This window comes from Watersipora subatra, chromosome 10 (assembly GCF_963576615.1).
Source record: "Watersipora subatra chromosome 10, tzWatSuba1.1, whole genome shotgun sequence".
Lineage (NCBI taxonomy): Eukaryota > Metazoa > Bryozoa > Gymnolaemata > Cheilostomatida > Watersiporidae > Watersipora > Watersipora subatra.
In genome coordinates, this window is record NC_088717.1 from 52,418,451 (window position 1) to 52,444,903 (window position 26,453).

Genomic DNA, 26,453 nt, shown 5'->3' on the forward strand with positions numbered 1-26,453 from the left:
CACCAGAATTATAAAAAGGCCATATTCGCACACCCTTAGTTACATCGCTCTCTTCATACATAACTCTGTTTGTTGAAATAGTCAGTGCAAATAGTTTGCGATGGCCCAATGAAAGGATTTACATAGGTGCTAAGGCTTTCTTGCTATGTATCATTTTGGCATGAAGCTCTCACCTAATTAGGTTGATATGGAATTTTTACCGCTCAGTTATTTCTTAAACCCGGTTGATCTAGCGACAGCTTTTACGTGTCAACCGTAGCATACCGTAGTTAACAAGTGGAGACTGTCAGACAAGAGAAGACAAATCCTCATACGTGTACGTTTTTGCTTTCAAGTTTTCTATAAATGTTGTAAATGTTCAAATAGGAACCATGCATTAAGCATGAGACACGTGGGTTGATAACTCCCATGTTTGTTCCGGTAACTGGTAGGAAAGTATTGTTCTGTGATGAGTTTATGTACAGATTTACTCTGACAGACAAAATTCTTATATTCAAAGTTCTAAACCTCGTGGTTGTATATGAGAGATAATCTAGACACACAAGGCAGTTTCGTGTTTTGTTAAATTTTTTTAATCCCGAAGGTTTGTACTATATTTCTGTTTGAGTGCCACTTATAAACATGAAAGAGTTTCGATGCAAATATTAGAATAAATGTGTTCAAAAATGTGAAAAATTAGAATGGAGTCTATAGTGAGATATGCAGTCAGTCGCGTAACTACTCTGATAAACAATGATAATTATATGTATCTGCTACCTATCATCAAAAGGGTTAAAGATATGCTATATAAAAAAAGTTACTCGCGCAGATGCAATGTTACCGTAGACACCTAACGCCAACCAAATAGACAACAACCATGAATAATCTTATTCATTGACACGCATTTATCACAACTTTCAGTGATAAAATCAAAATAATCTAGGTGAGCATGGGTATGTTGGCTGCATCTAACGGCGTGTTAGTCAGTCGTATTTGCTGACTTGCCACCTCACTTTGTTGTTATTGTGATCCCTTTGATGGTATAAAATTTGCAGTTATAATCATAAGCTGGTTGTCTAAAGTTGGAATCCAATAGGGAAGGCGTATGACTCTCGGTCTGCCCGACCATAGAGACGACCATAGAACTCGGCATTAGATGTCGTGGTTATAGTGTGGCTGCGTCCACTCTCTATCAGAACAGTAGTCGTCACAAAGCTCGAGCTCGGAATGTTGTCCCATACTGCACCAGAGAGGGCCTGACCGTTCAATCTCACATTACCTGTAATAGCAAAATTAGTTTACCAGAAATTTACTTCAACTGACAAAAATTATCACAAGCTCGCAGTGAAGGCGAAATGTAAGTAGATATGAATATTGAAAATGTTAAAAACTGTTTTAGGTACATCAAAAGTAACAATGGGGTGTATAACAGTGCATCATGGTAAATGATCTTTGCAAAATCGTCAGGTACAAGTTTTCAACCAACAGTCACCCTGACTTAAAACATGAGTTTAGCGAACAATTACATAGCTGTATAGACCTGATTCATTAAACTGACAAGTTTCATCTAAGAAAATATGAACATTTTGGTCCTTTTTGCTCAAGCGCATGAAATATGTAGTGGCATCGCCTGTGAGGAGCATTCAGTCACATACCTTGCTGTCCGTTTGCTATAACGATAGTGGCATAGTTTATGTAGTCGGCATTCTCAACACGGCCGCCGCTGTACACAGGAGTGATGAATGTAGCAGATCGGATGAAGTTGCTGCTAGATGGAACAACAAACATGGCTGGATCAGCCTCCTCAGGGTTGTCCTTTCCATCTTGTGACTTCACAAACTGGATGACCATGACCGGAGACGATGAGGTCAAGGTTATCCTTGAAGTTGAGCTGAAAGAGTATAAATCTGCTTATAACAGCTAACTGTGATAACTGACTGGTGGTAGCCGTTATAAACAGTCCAATAATAGAATCTTTGAGTTGGTTGAACAGTATTCTACATGTACATTTTATGTTCTGATTTCTAACACAGCACTTGATCCAGATAATCATCAGGTCAATCTATTCCCACTCATAAATTACACAATTCAAACATTTGGTGTTGCATAGATATTTGTTTCGTCTATTAAAAAGTATAAATAAAGTATTTGTTTAATCTTATTCAATTATTATTTGTTTTTATTAATATTATTTAATAATATATAAATTTTATTTATTGTTGTTATTTATTCGTTATATATATATATATTTGTTCAGATTTAACACAATTATTATTATCTTTTGTTTTTATTAATATCATTTAACATATAAATTTCATTTATTTTGTTTGTAATTATTATTCATTGTTAATAAATTATATATATATAATTATATGTTCAGCTTTATGTAATAATAAATAATAATAAAAATTAATAATAAATAATAAAAATTATAAAAAATAAAATAAAAATTTAATAAAAATTATAGTAATTTAATCGTGCGGTGCCCGTAAATAGAACTACTACACTGTATTCCTAGACTGTGGCTGACCAATAGCTTTCATCCAAGTTGTTTTGGGAAATGTAACGCTTTGTTTACGTACTGGCTAGAACAGGAAAATTTCTCACTGATGTTCTCATCGATATAGCTCAGGTAAGATTATAGATTACATACATGTATTTATATTTGTGATAAAACCTGCAGTTTTTAAGTTTTTTGCTGATGTGTTGGACTGAGATACAGTTGTCATGACCGTTAGAAAATATGTAAACAGTACTGTCAGTTTAATTTAAGAATTTAATTTAAATCAGCTTATATTTAAGAAAAGATAAATCAAAACCCATTCGAACATGTAACCTTCCCATAATTGCAGATATTGATATGACGAGCATCCATAGATCTGACCACTACCCTTGACAACAAAACACGGGGGAAAGTTTGTTTAACAGAGTCATGCAAAATTTGATCAGTGAAAGGTTTGTAGCATGGCCTATAGTTCGATCATTTGTAGCCTTAGCTCATAGGTTCGTTACATTCGTAAACCAAATCAACTCAAAAGCATTAGATTTGTTGCACACGCACACTTGTGTATCTGTGAGGTTACATACTAAAGTTCAAATGCAACCTGGAGTCTATTTGTACATGTTGAAAGTTTATCAAAGAGGCGTGATATCAAAGCGTGATATGGTGTTAATCACTTACGCCAGCTGGTACTGCCAAAAGTCTCCAGCGTTTGGAATGGTCCCGATTAGGTTTCCGTTGACGCGGATCTGTGTGTTGGAATTCCTCGCAACTATTCTCAAGACATCACCAACAGTTCTGAATGGGAATGGCACCACGTAGAAGGTGCTGCCGTAGGATACTGCCAACATAAATTTTTTTATGAATATAAAGGTTAATGTAAAATTGTGTTATATATTATTGTTTTTCTTGTTATACAGATTTGCACAACTTACCGGTTGGTAGCATCTGCTGGACCAAATGGTCACGAGATCCGGACAGCTCTATTTTAGTTCGAACGTTTCCAGCGAAAACAGCAACTCTAATGCTTGATTGTATTCTAGTACCCGTCAAATCTCCGTCACTCTGGCCCTGGTAAACTTGGAAGCGCTGCAGTGTAATGTCAAAGCGATCGCCAGAGTTGTAAGTTCGGCCATTTGCAAGAACTGCGATGTCATTACGGTTGCTCGGCAGAGTGATTGTCACCTGCAAGTCAAATAGGTAAAACATTTCATATCATTAAGAACCTTGCTGCAACAAAGCTATGTATCATGCGATAGCTGCCTTCACTACAATACGTGTTACTTACAACGGTGTTGTCAGATGTAGCAACGACGGCAAACTCAGTTGGTAAGGTTGATGGCGACCAGTGGCAGGTGTAATAGTCGGTTCCCAGTGTATTCTCGGGATAAACAAGGAAAGCATCGTTGGAAAACTTCTCCTTGTTAACACCATACACGACAACATCAGCGTTGGCCCTGAAAAGAGATACCAAAGTATGTTTTCATCTTTGATTCTCATTGGGTTTTATTCCTGATTTAGCTCTAAGAAGGACTTTACTATGTGTGTGAAGATGGGAAAATGTTGTTTGAAAGGTAATCACACCACCATCGTTGATCGTCACCAGATACAGCAAGAAATTCTGCTGCAAAATCTAATCGAGGAAAATGAGTGGATGTCCTGTTAGCGCAGCTCGTAATTCCTTAATTGGAGTTTTTGCTCACAACATTGATACATGGTGACGTGAATGAGATTTGTTGCGTGTAATGCTTGGCGTAAGTGTTTAGACATAACTCACAACTTTGTTTTAGACATACTATAAAGACCATTGTGAACTAATGCATTATTGCCAACTAATGCATCACCGTGAGTTTGTTGTGGTCATTGTTCTGTGGCTTCTAAGGCCATTTTTGGTCATATAAATTTTTCGGAATAATCATGTCATATGCCTTAAATATAATAGTGTTTAAAAACTTCCAAGAGCATCTTTAAAAATATTTATGTAATTGCTAGAGGCTATGATAAGATAAAGTTATAACCCGATAATTCAGAAAAAATAAGTCTTTTTTAAGCAGTGGTAAAGAGATGTTCAACTGCGACTAGAGCATGTCTGTCTCTGTCGAAAGACCACTACGAAGCCTCTGGTCAAATTGTCAAGTCATTTGCTTGAAAATAATTATAGCCAATCCTAGCACATATTTTCAAAAAACTCTTCACAATAGTTTATTGAGCTAGTCAAACATCCAATGCTAAATGTATTTATATGCAATTTAGGTATTATACCTAAAATGCATATAAATACATTTAGCATGGGATGTTAAATGAATAATATTGACAAGTACTTTTAGCTGAGCCGACCTTTGTCAAAGATGCATCGGAACCTCATCGTTTAGTATAATAATGTTTATTATTGCACATTTGCTCTTGCATGAACACTGAATGGTTAAGTGTGAACAATTGTCCAGAAGATCAGCAATTTGACAGTGCGATGCGAGGTCAAACTATAAGAGGCGCACGAATAATTCAACAGAAAAGATTGTTAACAAGTTACACATGTATGGTTAGCTATCAGCTATGAAATTAAGGAAACACTCATATATAGATAGATGAGTATTACATGCCGCAACTAGAATGCTGCATATCGTAGTAACTAGGAAGTCTCAGAGAAGAAGTATAACAATCTCTTTTACGTAATCAATCAAACCTAGCACTTACCCTGGTACAACGTTTACACTATAAAAAGCATAGATGTTCACATAAAGACAATAAAACAGAGGCAATGCAGTCTCAACTGTAATATCAGCTTGGTGAAACAACTCGCTCTGAATCGAGGAGTTGATAGATCATTGACTTATCTTTTGTGCAATCTTGGCGGTAATAGACTCAAGTTACCAACTGCTCTATTCCTAGCAATACTGATGAGCACTAAATCAATCCTAAACACTGGTGACCATCAGGGTTTCAACTTTTTGACTGGCTCATCAAATTTTTTTACAAAAATATTTTTTATTCCAAAGATAAAATAAAGTTGTAATAACAGAAAAATAGATATAAACAGTCAAATGGCTTGATCTTTGGTTGGTAAAATCTGGTTTATCATGTTAAATAACCACCATTTTAGTGAGCTTTTTAGTTAAATTTGATAGTTAAATTTCACATGACATGAACAAAACTAAATAATATTGGCTTTTAAGTTTGCAAATTCTTTGATTCTGGTAACAATATCAGTAGCTATTGTTTTTTATAATATTCCTTTTCAAATGTGCAAATTAGCTCCTAGTCAAACTAGCTATAACTAATCTCTTTGCATAATGACTCAATTTGTCAAAGCCGTAAGCTCTGTTAATACGTAAGTTGTTTAATTTACCATCATTATCTTGGGAAAATAATATATAGCTTCAATTCGCCATTTGATGATTTCACAGCTCTATCAAGCATATAATATTTCAGCTAGTTACTACTAATAGATAGGAATTCATGGAATGTAGTGGTGATCATGTCAAACCTTCACTGCTGCGTCGAATGGCATGATGCCATTCACACCTTACTTTCATTGAAGGTTACTATGAGATACGAAAGTGTGGCTATTTGGTTTTTACCCCTTTTAAACTGTTGAAGCTTTCTCACCTAAAGGAGGAGACGTCCCTAGTAAACTGCAGTCCCTAGTAAACTGCAGTGAAAAACATTTAAACTCAGTGTGAACAAGCTTTGGAATGTATTGCTAACTTGCAGGTTGTCATGTGGCAAATATAAAGTGCTCCTTCATGATGGCAACACTCGAATGAAATCCTGATATTGCATTAGTTATTGTCGATGTCTCAACCTTGCTGTGTGCAATTCTGCCCGAGTTAACCTAAAACCATCTCGCGTATCAGTTCCATAAAAAGGATATTCAGCTGATCCGTATTGAGAGAAGCCTGACACATGGCCATAGACAAGTGAGAGACCTTCCCAAGTGCTTTAGTATTACCTTCGCTACTCTCTCCGAGCACCTATATAAACAAGCAAAACGTCAACACCCCACCTGACATAGATGCCGTTTCCAGTAGTGTTCTGTCCTTTCCCTTTTAGGCGTGTAGCCAATCCGTAAGCCTGTACCTCTCCCGGCTGTATCTCAGTCATGATGTTGTAATCAGGGAATGGGAAGAGAGGTGTGCGTACGCTCACAGTGGCAGCCTGATTTCCCACAACAGCTACATAAAGCTCGAGGTCCAAATCTTGCGGGTACTCTACGGTGTTCTCCATGTAAGCCAAGTAGAAATTGGTGCCGGAGCTAAGGCCATCTGCATAGCATAATTAATTTAGACGCATGCATTACAGACCAGAAGGATTTTTCACAATATATGAAAGTCTTTCCATGCTAAGATCATACCAAGTCTGGTTTAGGAAACACCTCAGTTTATCTCTCTTTTAAAGGCTTCTTGAATTACCTATAGATGCATTATATATTAGTTATGCAAGCGTTACAAAGTTTGCTAGATGAAGACATTATTTCAAAGCATATAAAGGATGCGCACCTCCACAATCTTCATCAATAGCACCATCAACATCGTCATCAATTCCGTTACATATCTCTTCATCGATTGTTCCGTCACAGTCATTGTCAATATTGTCTCCTTCTCCCATCGTGGTGGGTGTGCAACCCTGCCTAACCAGTCTCATACCTGACAGCAACAGAGTACTTCATTGACATATTATGGCTTTTAGCAAATGTCACGAGGGCCTTAAAATCTAGCACGTGCTTTGCTTGTCACTCTGCAGTCATTTCTCTTTGGATTGTCTGGCATACACAAATGCATGTACAGTCATACCTCAGCATACGAGCTTAATACATTATGGGACTGAGCTCAAATGTCAATGTTCTCGCACCTCGATGCAACATTTCCTATATAAAATAACTAAATACAATTTAATCCGTTCCCTTACTATAACAAGCAGGATATTACGATGGAAAAATGGGAATTTAACTGTTGTAATTCAGTACCTACGTTCACAAACTCGCGGAACAATTATTTATTTAGTGGCCACGATCTGCAATAAAATGTAACATTACTATGTACAATACTGTGTGGAGTTCTTACCTTCAAGACAGATGTAGTGGCTAACCGTGGTGTGAGAAAGATTTGACAGCAATACATTCAGTATACTAAGCTTTTGTGAAACTATGTAGCAAAACATAATTTTAGTTTTTCACTAAATTTACCTTTAATTTCCCCTTCATCTTATAGTTCTAGTTAGCTTTTATTGGCTTGGTATTTTTTGCCTCGTTTTCACTATAACATTTAGCTAGACTTTTTAAATTTTTCTCAAACTGATTAGACAAAAAATACCGATCGACGCTGTTCTCATAATTGGCCTCTCGCACACTTGGCCGCTTATTGGTCGCAAAGAGAACTGGCCTGTATGCTCATATTTCAAAGTTTTCTCATATCTCAAGGTAGACTTGCTTGAAAGGTAGACACTTGCTTGAAAGTTTGCCCATATCTAAATTTTATCATATGTTTGAGCACACATATGCCGAGCTATGACTGTATTATTTACTAAGCATTCCATAATTGATACAAAGTTACTAATCATATGCGTAACTTCAGAATCGAACTATCACAATTTATTATTGAAAAGCTATTTAAGAAGTCGATACGTCAGAGCCCTGATTATGTATGCTTGAAACTTTAAAGAAAATTATCAGGGCGGCAAATCACAAATACGACCATTACTCATAGCCTTAGAGCCAGATGTTCTTGTTAGAAATTATCAGGAGGAAAATAGGTACAAAATATGTGTATGTCATCTATCAAAATATCAAACTTTCCACCTCTATTGGGTTGGCTGACATTCATTGTCAGATCTATTAACTCATCCTATTCATGCTGTCTCTGGTCTTACCTAATGGCAGTGCGAAAGATTCACGGTTGGCTCGGCCATACATAAGAGCTTGGAAATAGACATCAGCGCTGACATGTGACAGCGAGTGTCTCCCAGGGTTTGCTATTTGCACTGATGTGACAGCATATACAACACCTAAAACAAAAATTAATTGAAATTATTGATTCACTTTCAGACACTAGAATTACACTAAACTAATGTATACTTTGACTATCAGCGTGAACGTGTTTATAGATGTCTATGTATTCAGAGTTTTATCAATTATGTTGCATTACAGACACTCATTACAGACTCTTCGCTTACCATTTTGCGAGGGCAATGTTACCCAGGTTGGGCTAGGGAGAGACCCCCCATCCAATCGCAGTCCACTGATCTGAGACTGCTCTATCGCAATCATCACAAATGTGTCAAATGGTAGAAAACCTCCGTTCACCCCATCTGCCTGACCAGTCCGAGGGGTAATAAACTGATAATTCCTTGACCACTGCTCTACTGGAGGTATGAGCTAAAAATTACAAAACATGCAGTCAAAAAACACATCAAGCTTACAAAAATTATCAATCATGTGACTACAGCTCATGGAACATGTAATAGACGTAATCAGTAAATGCAGGCATTGAACATGTTGCAATGTTCTTTTCTGTGTTATGTTTGGAGTACTCCTACCATACATTATCGGGTTAAATGCTATTACTCCAAAAAGTACACTGGTAGGCTCATGTGCCGTAAAGAAATTATTATGTATAATAATCATGTGCATAATTATTCCATAATATGGCTCGGTGACGCAGTGGTTAGCGTGTCGGCCCGCAAAGCTGAATATCTGAATTCAATTTTCATGTGATACATTTTATTTTTTAACTTTCTTAGCGTGTCTTCAGACAAACAGATGAACAGACAGATGGACAGGCAAATGGACAAACAGATGAACAGATGAATCGACATGATTCTTATCATAGTGAAGATTAAAGTAAATGCAAAGATAATTTTCAATGTTTTGTAAAAAGGCTGATGTTAAACAATTGCGGCCTCTGTAACGAAAAGACCTTTAGGTCATTATTTTTTTCTGTGGAACTTGTTACTTGGCGTCGGCTAATAGAGCTGCTTAACTGAAATAGATGCCTTGAAGTTATAACAATAGTCTAGACATTAAAAAAGCACCAGCTTTATTTCCTCATAATTTTGACCTTTTACTATAAATAATTCTGGCAATATATAATAATAATAATAGGTAGTTCTGATTGCTTGCCTCAATTTTACGAGCCTCTTTTAGAGCCAACCAAACTACCAAATTTCTGGCCATACCATCACAGTAGAACTCTGAGATACGGTTGCCCTAGGATATGTTTTTTTTTCAGGTTACCATGGGGAATATGATGTTTGCCCGGCCTCTGGTTATGATATTTTACTCCTCTTTACGATGAGGCCAAAAAATACTAAGATGTTGATACGCTATTGGCTAAGCCCTCCCACAAAACCTGAGGATAATATGAGACGCTATCCATTGCGTACAGTGAGCTACATGTAAGTGAAGAAATAGCTGAAAGTTGCGTAGTTTTTTTCTCATCTGAGTGTTTACGATATCGTAATTAAGTTGCGCTTTTTAGGGCTTATATCGTTTTGGTTCGTTAGCCATGACTCTTAAAGTCACTAGTGATGGAAAAAGGAAAAGCAAAAAATTTTTACTAAGAAAAAGGTTAAGAAGTAATGAAAAAAACTCAAAGAAAGGTGAGATAGAACAAACGTTATCGGCAGAAATAAGGAAAGCTATCGGCTGCTTTAAAAACCTTTGATAGATTTATTGCACAGAACACCCAGAAAAATTGCCCCAAATTATCTTATGGACAGTATTGATGACAGGCCCATGGGTCATTTTATAAATTAAAGTTTGGCCAGTTTCAAAAATCGGGCTTCTTTGCATAGCTAAATCTTCAAATAAAAGCGTCAGAAACCAAGGTGTTAAGTGACCTCACCACACGACTATTTCACCTTACGATCCTAACCACGGGACGGATAAGCATAATATTTCAAAGTTATACTGTATTTGGATAATTGTAGGCCTACATGGCACGAGCTGGCAATAGTTTTAAAGCCAGCCCAGTGAATGATAAAGTTATTCTTAAAAGCAACATGAGTAGTTGAGAATTAATACAATTTAGTTTGTTGTCTATCACAATTATGTAGTGTCATTATTTTTCCATCTCTTTTGACTATTGGAAATTCCGTCTTCCAATAACGATTATGAAACATAATAGCGCGCAAACACTGATAAAACTGCTTTACAATCTAAAGAGCATCTCGAGTTCGGCTATGACCCTTTGACCCTGTCACAAGGGCACAGGCACAGGTAATGTAATGGCTGTTGGCATAAAGAGTTCATTCATACTTGACAATGTTAGTAGGTTGAACCAACTGAGATCATTTCAGGCGAGATATCGAGTGACAATTTTTAAAGGGGCAAAAATTTCTGCTTGTCAATGCGTTTCAGTAAATCAGTTAGCCCTACTGTGGGTGACCGTATGAAAAAGTGCTTGCTTTATGCGCGGCGGTATTGCTAGGCTTATAAAGAACAGACACCATCTATAGCCGCATCGTTTGGTTACATAATACCAACTCTTGATGTGTTTAAATTTAATTACGGTGTGCTAAACAACTTTATTGCATAACTAGGTGAATGCCCGTAATCTGTCTGCACGCTTTTTATAATTAGACAGCCATAAAGGTTAGTTAATTCATAGGGAACAAAGTTGTAATAGTTACCATCATGGCTGGGTCAGCAACATCTATGTCTCTCTCATTGGTCGTTTTCACATACTGAAAGACCTGAATTGGACGCGATCCATCGAAAAAGCCATATTCGTTTGATCCAATGTCAACCCTCACATAGTCACCTGAATTGTAATCATAAATCTTGAGCCATAATATCTCACTACACTCCTGAATACCCTGACAATGCGATCTTTAGAAGAGTTGGATCGCTATGGACTAGGGCGCAACCGTATTACTAGTGCTGCCTTACTTTGTTACTCACTATAAGGTACGTCATGCATTGAATTACACTGTAAGCTAATTCTTTCACAAATATAATATTATCAATAGCATTCCAGCTTTTGGTCAGAAGTCCTATCATTTTGTTATTGCTGAACAGAACGAGTAGACATCAGTCATTTCAGCACAATGGCTCAACTTGGCATAAATATTACTGGTTTTAATTTTTTGAATTACTAACCAATACAAGGAAAAAAATTTGTGTACAAAATCCTTTTTTTTGGTTCAGGCATGTTGATGTACCCATAGACTCATATTTCTCTAATGCAGGAAACCTACCTGCATTAGCCAAGTTCTCGGTGGACGTTCTGCTCAATCCACTCGCAGTTGTGATGGTTATTTCAACTCCAGTGTTGGGCGCTGAAGCTGTTATGAAGAAGACATCACCTCTATCTCTTTCTCTTGGAATTGGTGCCGTGACAAATTGAAGTCCCCAAGTGGAAACTGGTGCTAGCTGATGCACCAAGTGATCTCTTGAAGAAAGGTTAACAGGATCGACTCTAGCTCGTACGTTTCCTGAAATTATTGCTTACACATTGTAGATTATGTCACCAACATTAAATTAGAATGCTACAAAGCTTTTCTAGCAGCAGTTTTTGATCCTTCAATTGTGCATTGCTGGCCAGAAATGTCTTCTTTACAATAATCACTTTGCCATTAAGAGGGCTATGCTTTAATTAAGCCATGTACGTGTAAGTCTTAAAGCGGGTAATGAAAAATGGCAAATTCACTAAGCAACCTCTCCAAAAGACAACTAACTCTTTTCATAGCCAAAGTAAATTGAGTATTCGTAATCTATATATAAATCTCAGTGTTTGTCCTTTTGTTAAGGACTGTGTCCAGTTGTAGCAATTAAAATCTAGCTATGAGAAATCCGCAAAGCACTGGATTTGATCTCAGGACCTCCAGATCTAAATTGGGATTCATTGGGCAAATCAAATAGTCATAACACTGGAAGATAAGATACTCTAGCGTAAGGCGCTTGCTTGGGTTGATAACTAGCACTGTTGACCATTACATGTAATGATTGTTAAGCTGGCCAAAACTGGTGTATTGTTTTAGTAAATATTTTAGTAAAGATCTAGCTTTACAGGTAAATTACTCCAATTCATTAAGTAAGTATTCTACTACCCGTGCAATGCCGGGCAAATGGCTAGTTAAACGTATAAATGTTATTGCTGTTCACTATTGTTGATGCCATCACTTTTTGGTAAAGGTAAAGCAGCGAAAGGTAGGTTTCCTAGTATAAAGCACATAATTTACTCTTCACTCCTTCCTTTGAGAAGATACTGTAAGTCAAGCAGTACGTATCAGCTATGACCACTGACCTGAAAACATGCTGATGGGTTTATCTGATACGATATGAGCTCCATTCAAGTTCATTGTGTTAGAGGCACCTTGGAACTGCGCAGTCTCGCCATAAGACAGGGTGACAATAATTGAGTCTCCTGGGTTAATAACTTGATTGCCAAACCTTCCTTGACTGTTCACAGCTCCGGCATCGTCTACATTTGTAGGCATCGTGACCGTAACAGTAGTAACGCCTCCATCTCTGAAGACTGGGGTGAATGCAAACTCATTCAAGTCAGTTCCTAAAACATTATTACAAATCAGTACATGAGAAACAGTCTAACCTTAGGCTTTTTTATTTATTGTTTTTTCATGTTCAACGTATTTAATGTATTTCTATTAAAATGCATAACATGTTTCAGCTGTCACAGGTTTAGGCATGGTCACCACGAATGCGCTGAGTAAAAATAGAATTATCCATCATAAATATAGAGGCGCTCAAATAGATGAAGAAAAAATCCACAGCAGATTAAAACATGCCTACTACGGAGGAAGACATTTCCCAAAAGTGAAGGGAACTACCTCTGGCATGGCTAGAGATCCTCATTACAAATATAAATAAAGGAATAGTCGCAGCAAATAAACAAATGGTTCCTAGAGACGAGGATAGACAGAGGATTGAAGAGCATTTCAGTTACTTTAGATGACATAATAATTAATTACAGGACAGAGCAATCTCATCTCATATCCAGACATGGCCACTATCTACTTACCCTAGGACACTTATGTATTCGCGGCATCTAACTTTAGCGTTTTCGCGGTGTCATCCTTTCGCGAAAGTTTCATGTGCGAAACTAAACTATCATAACAAACGAGCGAAAAAGCGAAACTAAATAGCTTTGTTCATTGATACTGTATAATTGAATTTTATAACGACATTTATTTTAACGTTTTTAACGACCACTATAGCATCGTTAAAATATAAACCGACAAAATAATTTGACTGTCAAAATTTATTACGTTATTATTTTGCAATTATTTAGGATTATTTTCCCATTAGGAATGATTTATAATGATAGGAATTTGATGTCAATGCACATGCATTAGTTAGCGTTATCGTTTGCTGGGGACATCAATCAATGCAGTGAGCACCGTGTGTTGAAAGAAAATAAGACACATGCACTGACACTCGCAGTACTACACAAGCAGCATGGCTCTGGAAAGGTTTGGATTCACCACTGACACCTCCTCAATAACTTGTAATTTTTTTAGATTTGTTTTGTTTTAAGTGATGTGACTGACGAGACGTTTTTAAATTAAAATAGGCATAACATGACCGCAGTTAATACGCTCAGAAAAAAAACATCTTTTCCTTTTGAGCGTTTTAACAAAGATCAATTTTGCGGATTTTATTTTAAGTTCATTCGGAGGCTTTTACGCTTTCGATGGGACACGGCCAAGCGGGTGATTGATAAAACTGAATCTTTTGCAAACCTTTATAAAAGACGTTAACAAAAATATTTTGCCTCTGATGATGATAATAATGATGCCTAAGAACTACTAGAAGTTGATGTTTGTCTCTACGGCTTGGAATGAAGTGACATTCTACAGCGATAAAAACCGCGTCCATGGTCGTTGGGCAAATAACTTTTCGAATAAAGGATGTTGAGGTCGAGTTATCTGAAGGAATTTATCATTGCGTTGGAACTGACCAAACAAATTCGTTTGAGTTGACCTTGTGTTTGAGATGAAATGTTACATTTTATCTGAGGGCGAGTTTTTCGAGTTGGACTGTACTTACCGTAAAAAATTCCCAAAAAGTTGGGGTGGCTCAGCCGGCCAGCTGCCTCAGTGAAAACTGGCCTGTTGATAGTCCAAGAAACAAATGGCAGCAAGCGATCAAATTGCATTATCGACCTTGCCCACACCATTCTACCTGCGGTTCACAATTACAAACTAGTCGCAAATTGAATTTTTTTATAGGTGAACCGAACCTGAGGAATATAATTGTTTGTTCCACTGCATTTATTTTTACATCACTATATTTTCGCACTCATCGGAGCTGCGAAATTAATTTGCTTCGAAATTTTACTCTGTGAGCTACTCACGAAACTAAATACTAGCGAATTATAAGTGTCCTAGGGTAAAGATCAACTTGCACAAACGTTTGGTAGATTTTATCAGAAAGTATCGGTATTTTTCTATCATTTGCGATTGTTTTTGATGCTCTTTGTTTCAAGTTTAAAATCAACAAGACTCTATCGCGTTTAAAATGCTAAAAAAAAAAACTTGTGAAATGACATCACTAGCTGGAACCATTGCGACAATTGATATCGGATATAGGTTCCAGTCTCTATTCTTTCGATCTCTTTGGATACTTCCTGATCAACTAAAATTTTGTGTTCATCTTTAAAGCTTCTTTAGAAGCACCCTCAAGAATGAGTCACACTCAAGAATGAGTCACACTTACCAGGATAATAGTGGGCAGAATAGTACTCTGTTCCTACAACATCTACTGGGAAGGCCAGAAACCCGTCAGTTGACCAAGTCTGTTTGTTGATTCCATACACAACGATGTCGCTGCTAGCCTGAATTCTAATGGCTTTGGTGTCAATACCGCTGCCCTCTTGGCGAAGAGATGGATCCAAAGCATCAACGATCTCTACTTGTCCAGCACCGATCGTTTGGTTGATCATGCCTGTCTCAGTTGTGATGGAGTACGAGACATCGACCAGGCTGTCTACGCCGGACATGTAGATCTGTAGGAACATATAAAGTGCAATGTTAGAAAGGAACACAGCTGTTGAGTTGATTTAGGAAGCTGCAGTGAGCCTCCAAATAAATCTTTGACAATTACTAGCTGATCAAAACTGGTGGTCTAAAGGTTTTAAAACCGTTAGTTAAGTCTCTTGTGACGTACAAACTTATAACCATTGCGATAACTAACTGACGTAGAGTAATATCTGCACAAAATAACTATTCCATTTCTCACCCTGGTTATGAAACTGAGATAATGCATCGATGAGGCCATTATTTCAGGCCTCATTGATGCAGCTTTTGTTAGGGGGCCTTCTCAGGCCCTCTAACAAAAGCTGATTGCCATCAAAGTCTTCCCTAATATTTTTTTAACACATGAGATTGGAGAACAATAGATGCTATTTAACCCTACATTAAAAATGTTATTAGTCACTACATCGCTGTTCGGTATTTTTCCTCTGCTACCAAAATATATTACCTTTTTAGTTTATCTGTTCATGAACTTAGGCTAATAAATAAAGTTAATCTTATATAACAATGCTAAAAATACTTTAACCAGTCTATCTATGGGTTAATAAAATAAAACTTGAAACATTTATACGTTGCCTCATACATATTTATTTATACATACATTTATTTATTTACATACTAATTAATACGTTGCCTTATTTCAATAGCATAAAATTTTCAAATGCCTATCATATGAAATAATACACATGCATAAAGTTTTGCATATTCTGTCTCATTTTCGAATACTGTTACAAAAAATTGTTTTTGCTTGACCCCGCTAAATGTCATGGTGTAAAATCTACAACAATTATAAAAATACTCAATTCTGGTGCGCGTCGAAGCTCTGCACCCACTTTATAGTTGGTTATACTTTATTGTTGTCAAGTTTAAAATAAGGCTATAGCGTTTGTAGATTTGTTATAAGTAGTGTGACCTTTCTTTTACCTCGAGGAAAGATTGAGCGTTTGGGTTGTCATCGACGTTGTTCTCCATAAACATGATGACGTACTCATTTCCAAAAGCTTCTTGAGAGCCAGTCTCGCAGTCTTCATCTATTTCACCATCGTTATCATCATCCACTCCATTGCATGATTCCTCATCGATGGAGTTGTCACAATCGTTGTCTAGTCCATCTCCTCTTATCATGAAAGACTCTTGGCACTATTTCCAATAGAAGTATCAATCATATTACTCAAAATAACTCTATGGATAAATCTAACCCTAAGAATCTCAGCAAGAGAATATCATCTTAGTTTTATTTAACCCAAGAGTGTGCTACAAAGTTAGTTTTATTTCAAGGATAAAATAAAGTTTTCATAGCAGGAAAGACGAGTTGAACAATTATGTTGCTTGCTCTTTATTTGGTAAATCACCATCATTTTGGTGAGCTTTCTAGTGGAATTTGATTGTTGAATTTCACATGACATAAAAAAAAGGAAACAATATTGGCTTTCAAGTTCACAAGCTCTTTGATTCTGGTAGCAGTATTAGACGTTATTAGTTTTTATAATAATGCTTTTCGAATGTGCAAGCAAGCTTCTAGTCAAATTAGCTATAACTAATCTCTATGCAAAATGAGTCAATTTGTCAAACATGCTTACGGGAGCCCGTTGTTTAATTTACCATCATTATTTTGTGAAAATAATATATAGCTGCAATTCACCATTTGACGATTTTAAAGTTCCATCAAGCGCATAACATTTCTGCTAGTTCCTGCTAGTTGATAGCGATTCATGGCTAGCACACAACATCTCAATATTATTCAATATTGAAACTAGAGACTTTCAGCAAGCATATTTGTTTAAGTATTAGGTAACACCACGAGCCAATATGGTGGTTGCTGGCTTGTAATTTTAATTTACCCAATTATGCGTATTTACTGTTAAAATTGAAAAATATAATAAGGACATAATGTAATGTATATAATGTGAATAGGGGTTGTTGTGTGTTCATGTGAATAACGATTACCTCATTTACAATATTTAAACTCTGCAATAGTATATTTCAACACAACTGTTGACATTCATAGATTAGGCTGAGAAACAGTTGTAAAAAAAATGACAGAGGAAGGGTGCAAATTAACATAAACACCCAGCTATACATGGATATGTATAGATAGTAATAGAACCAGACATCAACAAGAGAAGACGAAATCAAATCACAATATTAGTAAGATTTTCACAGTGAATTGCTAGTTAGGACAGGAATGGTAAACATGCAGGATACAGGTAGTATTGTGTCAAAGATCGTGCCTCTAATGAACTTGGTGGGGTATTTGTGCCCCTCCCTGGCTCCTTCAACCAGTTTCGCAGAGCTTGTTTTAACAATCAATCGGCACAGGTAAAGGAGACAATTAGGAGAGACATAACATGCATTTTTGGATACATACCCCACTGAATGTACCCTGACCGGCGGAGTCGCCAGTTCCCACAAGATAGACAAAAGGGTCTATCGTATCGGGATCATTATTGTTAGGTACAAATTGGTCTTGACCTGAAAGCTTTTGTACACAAAATTATTGCATGAGTGAAATAGAATTCTAATAAAGCCGGGTTTGGCATTTTGCTACATCGTGAAATTAGATATGAAAATATATATATGTACATATAATATAGTGTATCATATTACGAGTACTTGAATGTTAGTTAATCAATACAGATCTGTTTCAAGCAAATATAGATCTGCTCTCATCAGATAATAATCTATCACCTGATGAGAGCAGACCTACATCTGCTCGAAACAGATCTGAATTGATTACCTCTATTCGCTCTGATCCCAGTATATTACACAATAAAATATTTTATTTAAATTTTGGTTATTTTGAAAAACAATAAATATTCTGATATCAACCAAATAACCAAATTGAGAGAGCAACATTTTACAAAGGAAATTACGCATATAATAACCAAAATGTCGGTTTAACAAATCACAAAGCAAAATTATCAGTTTTTCCATCCAGTCTGTTTTCCAGTTTTCATATCACGATCCCAGAAACAAAAAACTCTTCCAGCTTGTATCAAGGATAAAAAATGCTTTCAGACAATTAGCCTGTCATTTGGTAAATAACATTCATATGATTCGTATGAGAACTAAACTCTGTGACAGCCAGATGTCTTTACCACAACCAATCCATTTTATACTTTTTCAGAAGCTTTCTGGTCATAAAATAAAAATAACTTTAACTACGTCAGCATTCTACTTCTCAAAAAATTGAAAAACAATTTTTTTTGAAAGATATTGAACATAGCATACCTGACTGTTGCTGAGGTCAGCTCCAAGAGCAAAACCGTAGCTCTCTCTGTCAGATGCTCCGTAGACCATAACATTAAAGTCCTGGTTGTTGCTGTGAGTGAATCGGTTAGAGCCAGCATTGACATCTACCCAAGCACTCGCAATTCCATTATTTCTTGTCCACTGGGAGTTCACTGAAAATCCATTGATTCTGAGACCTGCCTCTTGTCCATCCTGGAGCAAGAGCAAACATAGAGTTCACACAAGCCTTTTGTACAAGGACTATTAACACGACGTCAAACTTAAAGTGTACTATCTCTAACACACATCGTAGCGATCACAAAATTTTTCTGATTTGGAGTTGTTTGTTCCTTAAGTACTAATACTAACTTGAGGTTGTTAGGGCAATATCTATGATTTATTATTGGTATGTTGCCTATACCATTATACCATTATACCTATGTTGTCAAAATAGTAATATTACCTGAATGGCGAGGAAAGCCATGTTTTTATCGTAGCTGCCACCGCCGCTGTAGAAAAGAGATGGCGAGATATACTCATTCAGCCATTGACTTCGTGTGACAAGCAGAAACATAGATGGATCAGCCACATCGGAGATTTTCGGAGCAGCCTGTGACCGGACCATTTGAATGACCTAAAAACAGATGTCATTAGGTTGGGACGGATACCAGGGGTCAATACGGGTATTGTTGTTGCAAAACATCGCTGTTATGATATAGCCACGCCCTATTTGCCTATGTTGATTGAAATGTTAAATTATGGTCATATTTATTAAGTTATTTTTAGGTTTACTAAACAAAACAAATGATACTATCACTGTCTCTCCACTTTGCAGATGATGCAAATTTGGAGTTGTGCGCACGTTTTGTTACAACGCGATAAGTATTTCAATGGACATTCGCCTGTTGCGGATTAATGCAGGGTCTTTGTTTAAAAAAATAAGGAACTCTATGCCAGAAGTGATAAATAAAATAGCTTGGGTGGAATTTTTTGCGCATCATTCGCAAGTGCTATTTTCATCTTTTGCAAACATGAAACATTCCATAAAAATTGTGAGTAACAAAACTCGTATGACTTCCTTTTTGCTCTTTCTATCTTGGGGATGTCTTGCGGATTAACTGAGGATTAAGCACGTCATGGAAACATTGTATATTGACACAACCACAGGCTTCCAAGCTACAGCTTGCAACATGTTGAGCTATTCTGTATTTATTTCAAAATAAAATAGCTCAGTGTTTTGATGCAAAGCATTCACAATATGCCTGAGCATGAGAGTATGTACCTGTACTGGTTTATTGCTATTTGTTGCAGTGAGGGTAACAGCAGAGTTCAGGTCAAACTGGTACGTGTCTCCTGGTGCAGCAATGGTTTGAGAGATTGTGGTTCCATCAGGAAACCTCAAAGTTATTGGAGTATTCTGACGCCTCGCTAAAAAAGAACTAACATCTATCTTTGCGCTTTTGCAAAGTTTAAAAATAGTCCAATTATACTCTAAAATACAGTTTTTACAGATATGTTTGTAGACATACTATTATTTCAAAGACAGTTTATTGATCTCTGTACACCGCAAGGTACAGCTATGATATAGTACAACAGCAAAGGCCTTTAAATTTATGCTATGTTTAATACATTTGTCTGTGCATTTAGCGAACCTGATTGAGTGGGTGCTTTGGGTTCTTTACAAGCAACCATCGGGGTGCTGGTGAAAAATTTCAAAAAATATTTCTTACAGAATAGGAATATTTCACAATAAAAATTCCTTTATAACTAGACAACGTATTAATGAACTTTAGATTATCTGCTAATATGCTAATTACTTTATATTATAATTATATTTTATTTTATATTTTATGGCTCACAAATGAATTAAATAAAATGTTTTAAGATACGAATGTTTGTTATAAGGGTCACGCCTTTTGATAATGCATCATCAGGACCGTGTTTATCCACTGTCAGCAGACCATTATTGGCCCAGTTATCGTCTACTCCTGTATGCCTTAATGAAGGCAATGTTGTCCAGAAATTATAAGAAAGAAGCGATTGGAATCCAAGAGACTCGCATGTAACCAATTGTGTATCGTCTACGCATTCTCCATATGCATAGGAAATATGACTGCGTTCTTGAAAGCCTGCATCATTTTGTGAGTTTTGCTCAACTTGAAGTAAAACCATAAAACCACATGAAAAATTTTCTAAAATATTTCTATATGTATTATCTACTCGGCTGCATGAAACAGTTTATGAGTTTTCTGAAGATGATTGAAGCATGTGAGTGACTTGTTGTCGCATCCAGCATTTCAGAATGTTCTAAAACAAAGAATAGTGGTCAGATTAAAAGACAACAAAACTCACCAACGACTCTGACAACATCACCAAAGTTTTCGCTTCTCGGTACTGGAGCCATGACATACTGAGTTCCCCAGTCACCGGTCGCCTGCAGTTGCGCAGCCAAATGGTCTCTTGAGCCAGAATTATCTTTGTTTCGGATGTTTCCAGAGAAAACAGCAATCTAAAAGCAGTCATGGGAAGTGCTACAGCTCTAATGTAAATTAACCTTTATATTACAGCCCTCTTTATGCGGCTTCAAACTCACCGGATAATCAGCGATAATCTTTGCACCAGTTATGTCACCCCGACTCTGACCCAGAAAAGTCTCATATTCTGTCAGTGAAATGGTGAAGGTATCTCCATTTCTGTAGATGAGCCCCTTGTAATTAATCTGCACAGGCAATTGATCTAAAAGAACCAAATCCATTACACGTTTTACAAAAGTGCTGAAAGCATTTGATTCTGTTCGTGGTTAAAGCTTTTTAAAATGATAATTGCAGTTGTGAAAGGGGCAGAGATATAATTTAAGCAGTTCAAGTGAAACTCCTAATGGCAGCTGGCTATGTGATGCCTCAGCTGGGTAACACACTGTAACAGGCTATAAACACAATGTTACAACTGAGGGGCGTGAAACTCCCAATGGCAGCTGGCTATGTGATGCCTCAGCTGGGTAACACACTGTAACAGGCTATAAACACAATGTTACAACTGAGGGGCGTGAAACTCCCAATGGCAGCTGGCTATGTGATGCCTCAGCTGGGTAACACACTGTAACAGGCTATAAACACAATGTTACAACTGAGGGGCGTGAAACTCCCAATGGCAGCTGGCTATGTGATGCCTCAGCTGGGTAACACACTGTAACAGGCTATAAACACAATGTTACAACTGAGGGGTGATATCTTATAGTTGAGGTTGACACCAAGTTATAGCTAAAAGTCATGTTGCCACAGAAGTACACAGTTGAATCTGAAAGGTGCACCAAATAATCGAGGGATGCTGTCATGTATAGCTGATGTTACACCGTGATGTCTGAGGGAAACACTGTCATAGCTAAGAGACACACTTTCAGCTGAGGAAGACATTGACACAGCTAAAGGACCACCAGTCACAGCTGAGAAAAAAATACTGTCACAACTGAAGGACCACCAGTCACAGCTGAGAAAAAAATACTGTCACAGATGAGGGACACACTGTCACAGATTAAGGGAAACACTGTTACAGATAAAGGAAACACATTCACAGATTTAGGGAAACACTGTCACAGACGAGGGAGACACTATTACAGATGAGGGGGACACTGTCACAGATGAGGGTCACACTGTCATAGATGAGGGGCACACTGTCACAGATGAGGGTCACACTGTCACAAATTAAGGGAAACACTGTAACTACCAAAGGACTGACTTTCAGCTGATGGAGACAGTGTCACAGCTAAAGGGCCCACAGGCCACAGCTGGGAACACGCTGTGACCACTAACGGCCATACTGCCACAACTGAGGGGCATAATGTCACAGATGAGAGAAACACTGACACTACCAAGGGGTGCATTGCCAAATTAGAGGGATACAGAGCACACCCTTGGTTCACACAGTAAGAAACTCTGCCGCAACTGGAAAACTACTGCCGAAACTAAGAAAAGTTGCGTCTGAATTAAATAGAATTTACCTTCAGTATCTAGAGTTAAAATACAATAAGTATGCTGACAAATGTTATTGGTTAAATGTTTGAAGAGATCTCTTTTGAGTAATAGCGATTGTAATAAGTTTCTTTTAGCTTCAACTTGACAATAACAAAAGTAACCTTGGCCTAATTAATAGTACTATATTTGCATCCATTTTAACATTTTACTGAGCTTCCTAGCTGCCTGTTTCATCAAGTTGTTGCACAATTATTGATATACAGCTTTAGCGGTTGTTCCTGCTGCCACAGGCATATTTGTCTGACCAATAGCAGTCCTGAATGGGCCTACTGAGTAGGAAAGTAATCTCTTAATTTCAAATTGTATAACACAACTTCATCTTGATCCTATACTAGCTATATGTGCGGTAGGCCTACTGTTGTCATGGAACACTGTTTAGATTAGATAGAGGCACAAGTCAGGATTTTATATAGCATTTTTTAACATTTTGTCATACATTTTTGAATTATGTTATTACAAGAATTGCTTGATTTTTTTGCTGATTAATATTTTGTGATTTACTAAATTAACTGTCAACTGATTACTAATTTTATAGTCACAAGTTTTACGGTGTTTAGAATCAATAAAGGATAAATAGATAATTCCAAATTCACCATTTTGTAACCACTCTCGCTCTGATCCTTAAAATAGTTTGACAGTTTGCATACAACTGCACAGCGATGAATGAAACGTCAACCACTAAGCTCGAATACAAATGAGTTTTGAAATACTTGGCAATGAAAGGTTATGGCATCGTAAACTAGATATGAAATGTTTATACCCAGACTAGGAAGGACAATCTGGACGCTGGTGTCTCGAGTGGCCGAGATGGCGAATTGGGTAGCGATGTTGGCCTCATCATAGGCGGCCACATAGTATGAATAAGCTAGCTCCGACACAGGTATCGCGTAGTAGCCATCGGCTGAAAATCGCTCTTTGTTATAAGCGTAGACCTGAAAAAACGACTTACAGTAAATAGACATCTACTTAACCAAAGCCATGGATTAAATATTCAACATTCATATTCTACTTGTATTGATTGAGTTGGCAAACCTTCAAAGAGATATTAGTAACAAGCTTCAAAGCTATGTGAAAGCTGTCAAGTGTATGAAACAAAATGCTTTGCAGATTTGTACATTTCTTGATAAAGCTTGAAGTAAAAGGTTATTGTTCAACCTTCAATGTCTGCCACCAAACCTATGAACAATTGACTTGAAATATCGATCGTCGACTTGTGTCAGACATTCTCGCTACCTACCATGACATCTCTATTAGACTCTACTAGGACAGTCTTGTAGCTAGGCCAATAGTCAGTAGCTACTAGCCTCATAAACCAGCATACTTCAAACATCACGTTGCTGTCTGCAAAGTAACAAACATATTTCCTTGAATAAACTAATTCATTAGATAATGACAAAACTTGCTGTGAAAAACCGCAAGCTGCCTTCCTAATATAATACACTTGCTAATGCCATTATAACAACAGTGTATGTGAACAAATTTAAAAGTTAAGATTCCACTATCTGCTCCAGTTTTTTTATTGTGCAAAGGCTTGTATGATATCTCGAAAAATTAATGAAAAAATTGAAGTTGTCTCTTTTCCGGGCAAACAACTCTCTTCCATACAGCGATTAATGTCCTATCTAAACTGTACACACCTTTTTTAAAATACGTAAACTAATATATTTAATTGAACACATAAATAATATTAAATTAAGTATTAAATATATTAAAATACATTAAATATTAAATTAATATAAATTCATATTTCAATTGAACGCAATTTCTGATATTGTTAAATATGTAACAAAATTAAAACTGATTCTGAAAATTGGTAGTCAAAAAAGTAGATTTAAAAGACAAGAGAATTAAAAGATTTAAAAAAAAGTAGATTTAAAAAACATAGTTTTGCTGTTGGAGATACTTACTAGCTGGCACTGTTAAGGTCTGGCTTGCACAGGTTGTCATAGGAGAGGAGACAGTGACAGTTGCTGAAAGGCTTCCTGTATTGGAAACATGAACCTCTAGAGGGCCGTCCAAAGGAGCCTCCACTACATTCTCCATGAAAACCAGATGAAATCTGGTACCTGCTGTGGATCCATCTAAAGCCAGAGACAGAATGGTAAGTTACTTAGTAGAAGTTGTCTCTCAGTGAACTTTACCAAGCTATCAGAAGGTGTATGAGCAGCACTAGTTGTGTCCCTCATCAAATGTCACTAGTCCTGTCACTTGTCAGATGTCACTAGTCATATGTCAATGTAGCTAGGAGGATGGGTTGACTTTAGCTACTGTCAGATAAAAGGGATGCGCAGTATTGATCTGATCGACGTTATGTAATACTTGCAAACAACCATAACTGGTCAATGATGTTTGCCAGTCTGACCAGAGCCATTACTTGCTTCTAAGATGGTGTGGCCTTCTCTAAAGACAAGCATAATTATGCTCTATTGTAGAGCTCTCAGAAAAGAGTGTATAGCGTATAGTCTCTAGTGTATAGAGCTCTCCTGAGAGCTCTATACACTAGAGCCCTCGGAAGCTCTAGTGTAACAGACTCCTTTGCTTCTCGAGAGCAGTAAAATTCAAAAGGTTGGACAACTGTGCTCAGTAATGAAAATCATCAAAAGATTTCTTTAGCGTACAAAGTTCTTTTAAGATGTTTTCAAAATTTAGTTAAACTAACAAGTAAGCTATCATTTACATGCATGTGGCTCTGTAAATAAAACCTCTGACAAAAAGCCACAAGATTTCAAATTGGATTATATTATATCAAAGTTGTTCAGTTGGATAGTCTACAGTATGAAGTCAAGGCGTGGCCAATGCGTTGTTATTAGCAATAATTAGGAATTGTATGCTCGATGCCCGCGTTGTATTGACTAGCCAAATAGCGCTTTGTCACATACAGAGCTATGCGTAATAATAGACCTTTCACCTCCATCAGACATTGACAGAATTCTCTTTAGAAATTCTCACAAATACAAATAACGAGACACAATATTACACTAAATACCTGTCTCGCTCTGTCTACCCTCCTCGCTAACACGGACCTAACTAAACTCTTTCAGGTCGAGTTGCATTGACTTTAATGCTTGTCGACTGTGCATGAAGGGCCCGCAGTGACACAAGTTTGATCTTTTATTACTACTCACAGCGGCTAGCAAGGAATCGCTGTATGATATACAAGCCTTACCTAATACAATAAGAATTAGGAAAATACATGTATATGTTGAGTTGATAAGCTAACAGTGTTGTGCATTCTTATAAAATTAATTTGTTGCACGACTCTTGATTTCTGCTTTTTAAAATATTTTCAAGTTTCTTGACATAGTTCAATTTTATTAAATTGCCAAAAAAATATTCTTCGCTGCTCTATTTCCTCAAATTCAAAGGTTACAATATTATTTTCTGTGTTAGTTCAAAATCCCAATTAAAAAGTTTGCAAAAGATATAAACATGGCCAAAGAAGAAAATAAGTGTTGACTTACAGCAAGCGGTTGCGAGGCAAGCAACAAGAGCGAGTCTCAAAAAGTCCATCTTGTTACCAGCTCAGGAGTAGTCCAAATGTGTGAGACGTCGAAAGAGCAGGTGAATGCTTCCACACCCGCCTGTCGTATCCCCAGCTGATGAACATGCAGATCCGTTCGACCGGCTTGCTTGCATATAGAATCAGTTACCGGGCTGTCACAATGCAGCTCATTTGCATATGAACGCTCTATTGGTTCCATGCAGCCGGTTTACTCCTTACG

General features: G+C 37.0%; 1 protein-coding gene across 1 annotated transcript; it reads right to left on the reverse strand.

The window, feature by feature from the left end:
* Positions 1–556: 556 nt before the first annotated feature.
* On the reverse strand, positions 557–26,323 carry LOC137405848 (uncharacterized). The gene is made up of 23 exons (XM_068092273.1): positions 26,193–26,323; positions 24,639–24,812; positions 23,969–24,072; positions 23,492–23,663; positions 21,294–21,436; positions 21,053–21,209; positions 19,983–20,128; positions 19,164–19,334; positions 18,701–18,913; positions 16,394–16,609; positions 15,153–15,441; positions 12,721–12,984; positions 11,672–11,908; positions 11,105–11,235; positions 8,648–8,849; positions 8,345–8,479; positions 6,976–7,122; positions 6,483–6,741; positions 3,768–3,936; positions 3,415–3,664; positions 3,161–3,320; positions 1,635–1,870; positions 557–1,258 (listed from the first exon to the last, which is right to left on the reverse strand). The coding sequence occupies exons 1-23, from the start codon at positions 26,239–26,241 to the stop codon at positions 1,056–1,058; spliced, it is 4,227 nt and encodes a 1,408-aa protein (XP_067948374.1). The 5' UTR covers positions 26,242–26,323; the 3' UTR covers positions 557–1,055.
* Positions 26,324–26,453: the final 130 nt, after the last annotated feature.

Coding starts and splice junctions, on each gene's coding strand:
- LOC137405848 (XM_068092273.1), bottom strand. CDS start 26,241: ATGGACTTTTTGAGACTCGCTCTTGTTGCTTGCCTCGCAACCGCTTGC. Junction 20,129..21,052: donor TGATGTTGTCAGAGTCGTTG/GTGAGTTTTGTT, acceptor GTTCTTTTTTAG/CGAGGCGTCAGAATACTCCA. Junction 1,871..3,160: donor TTTTGGCAGTACCAGCTGGC/GTAAGTGATTAA, acceptor ATACTCTTTCAG/CTCAACTTCAAGGATAACCT.